Source organism: Dermacentor albipictus, chromosome 2, assembly GCF_038994185.2.
Source record: "Dermacentor albipictus isolate Rhodes 1998 colony chromosome 2, USDA_Dalb.pri_finalv2, whole genome shotgun sequence".
Taxonomy (NCBI): Eukaryota; Metazoa; Arthropoda; class Arachnida; order Ixodida; family Ixodidae; genus Dermacentor; species Dermacentor albipictus.
In genome coordinates, this window is record NC_091822.1 from 124,470,814 (window position 1) to 124,476,813 (window position 6,000).

Below are 6,000 nucleotides of genomic sequence, written 5' to 3' on the forward strand. Positions count from 1 at the left end.
ACTCATCAGTTCAACTCTGTGTTGGTCTTGCCTTTGGCGACCGTCGGCCTCTTTGTTAACAACTGCACGAGTGTGTTATTCCTATAGTTGTTCCTCACTTAGTGTGAAAACAGCAGCGAGAAAGTTAAACGTTTTCTATGAATCACCGCACCGTAGTGCTGATTATGAGCAAAACATCATTCCTGTTTTGCTACGGTTTTGCAGGAGGCCTAATTACCCTTTCGTTGTTGCTCATTTCAGAAAACCTTCCAAGCTATATCCACTGCCTTCGACAAGACCAACAGGTAGGGATTGAACGCCTTAACCGCGGGCTCGGCCTTACGTTGAGTACGTGCTCGTGCCATCAGGATATAACGCGGGCCCTTATTATTACGCCTCATTCACGTGTTCACGGTGTTCACATGCGAACACCTAATGCACTACCTAAATGTTCTTTAGTTCTCTCCTTCTTTCCATCTTTCTTTCTTTCGCTCTTTTCTGCTGTACTCTTTCTTTATTTCGTTCCTCCTTTCGTTTGTTCCTTCGTTTCTTTATTCATATTCAGCCATTGCATCTTTGCTTGCTTACGGGGGTATGAGCCAATCCCGGTGATGATATTTTTGTCTCACTGGACTAGACGCCGCTTTTTTCGGGTGTAAGTCATTGCAACGAGCCAATCGAGGCTCTCGCCTTAAAAAATCAAACCTACCCTTCGATCTGAACCAGTGCGGACGGTATTCCTGCACCAAACATGCACCAGTGTGCACGTACCCGCACACGCGTTTACTCTCGCTCGCGAACGTCTAACGTGTGACGTGCTCTGACGTCGCTTTTCTCATCGCAGCCTGCTGTCCTGGAAAAACCCTAGCACCACCCTGTGCCTGCTGCTGACACTGTTGGCGCTGATTCTGCTTGCCTTCTGGCAGGGCCAGGGCTTTGCTTTGCAGGTCACAGGTGAGACCTCTCGCAAAAGTGCACTAACGAGAAACCCTCAATCAGCGTGTAGCCCCCTAGTGCCCTACGGCTGCGTCTACAGTGTACATTCATAACCTTCCGTGACTCTGCCTTAGTACACGGGATGTTAGTTAAATGATGACCAGAGAGGCCAGGTTAAAGCCTAATCCGGTCAGCACACCTAGTTGGGGCAAGTGGGTTTCTGCATGACGATTGTGGAAATGCGCCTAAAAGACGTGGGCATAGGTGAAGACCTATCGTCGCAGGTTACGCTATGTGTGTCTCGTCTTCACCTTTCGTCCACGTCTTTCAAGCGCCTTTACCACATCGTAAAGCCTAATCTTCCAGGGAAAAGAGAGGGAAAGGGAAAACGTCCTTTTTAATATTCTAAGAACGGGATTCGGTGCCGCCCTCTCTTTTATAAAATCTGGAGGCAGAGCGGTTAGCGCAGCATAATGTGGTGAGAAGGAGGGGCCGGTGTTTCTATACCCGCTGTATAAGGGTTAACAAATGCGCTAACTCATTGCTGTAGCACCCGCATCACGCAGGCCTGCATGCTTTCGTTTGGTGCCACCTCTTCTCTTTATTACACGTGCTTTGCGGCAAATCTCCTGAAAAAAAAAAGAAATCTGAATCTCTTCAGACTGACAAAAATGTTGCATGAGATACCTTCATTTTCATTAACCTTGAGGTAGGACGTTCTTTACTTGATAAGAAAAATGAAATCCAACATTCTTTCTTTTTGCGTGCCTAAACCTCAGCTTCAGCACGTCAGTGTGACGTCACAGATTAGCAAGTTTCTCTCTTTATTTTTTCGCATTTGGGCCACCGCGCCGCACTAAATGCTATCGAAACTATATAAGTTAGTCTGTGGCTCTTTTACAAAACAATGTAATAATCTTTCGTCAATAACAAGTTAACTTCAAGATTCTTAAGGCAGCGTCGCCCGCTTTATACGCCTTTTTCTGTCGTGCCATGCTTCCTGTCACGGTAATAGAGGTAATACAGCTCGACCTGTTGTTCTATTGAGCGTCCCTTTGGAGAGCGCATTTCTCGTTCGTGTTGCTGAACTCCGTGTTTGTGCTTGTCGAGAAGGGATGAAATTGCTCTAGCGAGTGCCCTCACTTTTGACAGGAGTGGCATGCTCAGGCTGGCGCATTGTTGACTGGAGTAATAGTAGCCCAATGAGAGGCAACGAAGGAGACAACGCACCAAGGGTGACTTTTTGACAGAAGTTTGACGATTCGTTTACTCTTGAGCATTATAGAAGGGCCGAGTAAAAGAACACAATCACTTGCGCTTGTGTTACGAGGTAGAAGTACACCCCGAAGTCGAAGAGGGGTGTTTATTTACTTTTGCTCGCAGAAGTACACATGACGAGCAATGACTTGAATTGAGCAGCGCCGTTTAAAAATCTTAGTTGAAATCAAGAAAAAGAAATGGGCATGGGCAGTGCATGTAATGAGCAGTGAAGATGTGTTCAGTAAAGCTTTATTAAAGTCTCTATGTATATGTTAAACTCACTGTCGTGCCAATCTAACGATAACGGCGTCAAATGTCAGTACAAAATGACGCGAGCGGAATGGAATTTTACGGAAAAAATATCGCACGCTGTAATCAAATCTAATCCCGCATACGTAACATAATTCTGTGGTGTCATTTTGTCCACTTCACATCTGTCTGTACCATGGCTACTTCTGTTGGCGAATTTTTTTTTCACTTCTACGCAGCCGACTTCTTAAATTTTTTGTTGTCGACTTCTTCGCTTATTGCATTTTGTTCTGTTTGACTATACGTGCAAATACCCACGTACCCATTCCGGTGCTTTGGGGGGCATCGGCACGTACCCAGTTACGCCATGCCCAGTGACCCAAGTTCTCTACTCGTCGTGACGACTTACAGGCGAGATACCCACAACGTGGGTGCAACGAGCGAAAGAAATTTTGGCTTTAAAAATATAAGAAAAACGCGCGCATACTATCTTGCAACCTCGCTCATTGTCTTACGGGTCGTGCGCTAATTGCCGTCCCCTTCGCAGTCACCTCGATCCTGCTGAAGCTGTTCGTGGCCGACCAGCTGTTCCACCGGTTCCCCGAGATGGCGGCCAAGTACGACCTGATCGGCCGTGCCTGGGACCAGCTCCCCGTGCACCCCGTGGAGAACTCCGAACGCCGCAAGAGTCGCGGATAGAACGCTGCAGTTCACGCGGCGCCTAGTAGCCTCTCGTTTCGTGTCAACAAGCGGCCGACAGCTGGAGGCCAGGCGTGAAGCGCCAGCTCTGCAGGAATTCTCTCCTAAGACAAACCACCTCGAGGACTCTCCGTTACGACTGGCTTCGTGCCTCGTCGTCGCCTTTTTGCCAGCTCGCCACCCTCGCTGTAGGGAATGACGTCCCCCAATGGAGCACTTGAGCAGTCGCCTTTGTCGCGCTCGCCACTGGGCCGGGCGCTCGTCAGCATTCCGCCGAGGCTGGAGCAGCGATGGCTATGCGACCCTGCTTGTATCTTGAGACAAGTCCTCAAAGGGGGCACATGTGTACAGTAAAGTTTGGTAACCTCAACCCATCGTGTTTCTCATCTCTCTCTCTCCCTCTCTCTTTCTCTCTCTCTTTCTCTCTTAGATAGCTTTGACATCGGTTTTGCATTGTGTTCACAAGAACAGACTGTCGGCAAGTTGGTTCAAGGATCAATAAATTACTGCGCATGAACTACGGTATAAAACCTTGTGCACGAAACACACAGCGATGACTTTCAACCGAAGCTTCATGCGAAGAATTGGCCCTTTTATTCTACAATGACGATGATTACTTATCAATAATTATGATGCAGCGTAAATATACTCGATTTCTTTCACGTGAAGACGCGCCGAATGCGCCAGCTGACGCAATCAGTAATTGCACCGTTCTGCTTCGAAAGCTTCTTATATATGTGGTTTGCATGTACGGAAGCTTGTGTACCGACGTGCAGTGGCGGAAGGAAAATGAGCAATCACAGTGCGGCAATAATGGACAAGATTACATAGTGGAACAGCTTTGCTGCCGTTGTAGTTACGGTTCGTTATTCTTCAGCAACAGCAACAGAGGCCTCTGTTGCTGTTGTCTGAACAGTTCTGCGAACGGACGCCGCCGTGGCCGCCAGCATGGGATGCAATCGCAGCCACATGGCTGCGAGGCTTGTCGCCGATGTGCGTGCATCCCCACGCGCCCACTCGCACAGCAGTACTGATATGGCGCCTCCTCTCCTTGCTGGCGATACGCTTAAGATCGTGCTTGCGGAATCGTGTTTGTGGTTGCGATGCTCGATGATAATATAAGTGTTTACGGTTGTAAAATCCTCTGGAGATGCGGTTGAGAAGCGGGTGGTGGTGGGAGGAGGGTACACTAAAAGTTCTGGGAGTCAGTCTTCAGCAGACAAGCACAAACCAGTGCACTCATCGCACACGCGCATCTTTTGACTTTTTCGACAAAAAGAGGCACCATGATCATTACGATCTGGCGTGCTGCGTAATCTCACGTGTGCGGCCGCACGCATCTAGGGCAGTGGCCACTAGTTCCGTTAAAATAATGCCCAGACATGTCGTCAGTCTCCATCGACCTCCTCTACGGCAGGAGGGCATCTAGAAGGCGCAACAGCGTGTTTCCACCTCCTGATTGGCTTTCACGTAGACAGATACCCTGACCTGGAACAGATACGCAAACCTGTCCTCCGGCGATTAATACACCACAGCGCCGCGCGGGACCGCTGCGACGCCAGTCATGGACGCCACCTACAGGGGGGGAAAAGTCGGAAGTTTCGCCCGAAAGGTGAAGCATCGATTGCGACAACAAATTAGCGCACAGCTGTACGAAGTAAGGATTGTAGATTTATCGGCCGTATAAACGTAAACATAGGCATGCTGTGCTCGCGGACATCTAGGTGGGGCGATGAAATGAGGAAATTCGCAGGCGCAAGTTGGGATCAGTTGGCGCAGTAGATGGATAATTGGAGATCGCAGGGAGAAGCCTTCGTCCTGCATTGTACATGAAATAGACTGATGATTATGATGATGATAATAATGATGCGAAGTAAGGATAATAGTTTTATGGGCCGCATAAACTTGTAAACATAGGCGCATCAACTAAATGAACAATCACGGTGTCAAGTGCGCACAAGCGAACATGAACACATCTGACTCAACGCCTGCAAAAACGCGCTGTCAAAACGCTGGCATGAGGAAACGCGGCAGCAGCAGCGAGCGAAGTGACGTGTTCGTGCTGTCGATCGCTTCAACGAAAAGTGAGCGCCGAGAACACAGCACGCACAAGGCTATGGGCCGCCAACGTACCTACGCTCTGCCCCCAAAGCAGATCGCTCTCAAGATGCGGCCGCGCGCAGTCGCCACATGCGCAGTTGCAGGCGGAGTAGAACGCCCCCCCCCCCCCCCTCTCTCTCTCTCTCTCTCTCTCTCTCTCTCCTCACCCCGGTGCCTCGCAACGTTGGGTGCTGCGACGCACCACTGGAGACGGCGCGCTTCCTGCATGCCCGCTTTCGTCTCTTTCACGCGGGCGAGATTGAGCCGCGATCGTCGGCTCCCCTCGCACGCGCTCACTCGCACATACAGCGTAGAGCGCGCGGCGACGGTGTTATCGCCTGTTGGAATCTCGGTGCTGACGCCCGTTGTTGCAATCGGGTCGCAAGCCCCAAGGGTAGCGTTGGCCTGGGGCACAACTGGAAGCATCCGAAGGTCCTGGCAAAGCATGACTCGACTGCTAACAGAACAACTTGTTTATTCTAGCATCGCTAAAGAGCGGCCGGTCAGGTCGACCGAAGTGGAGAGACGGGAGAGCACGCTTCTCGACGGAAGAATTCGGAGCCTCTCTCCTGGCGTCCGGGGGCAGCTGCTCTTATACTCTCGGAGTTGAGGGCAAAAAGGAACGTCACGGGACGAGGCCACGTGACAGCGAGGCACGGACGAGCTGAGAGACATGTTGAGACGAGTGTAGTGACGCATCAGCCGGGCCAGCGCCGGTCAGACCTCCTCGCTTCACACTTGGGGAGCTCCTCTCCCCGGCTGCCGCGCTTTGACAAG

At 50.5% G+C, this 6,000-nt stretch overlaps 1 protein-coding gene across 1 annotated transcript in view; it reads left to right on the plus strand.

Moving 5' to 3' along the window:
- The window catches only part of LOC135910702 (GRAM domain-containing protein 4-like), a 28,743-nt gene extending 25,256 nt beyond the window's left edge, over positions 1–3,487 (plus strand). The window contains exons 9-11 of the mRNA XM_070533316.1: positions 241–284; positions 824–933; positions 2,972–3,487. Of these exons, the coding sequence (XP_070389417.1) occupies positions 241–284; positions 824–933; positions 2,972–3,123 (306 nt within the window). The 3' untranslated portion in view covers positions 3,124–3,487. The remainder of the gene's footprint in view (positions 1–240; positions 285–823; positions 934–2,971) is intronic.
- The last annotated feature ends 2,513 nt before the right edge of the window (positions 3,488–6,000 follow it).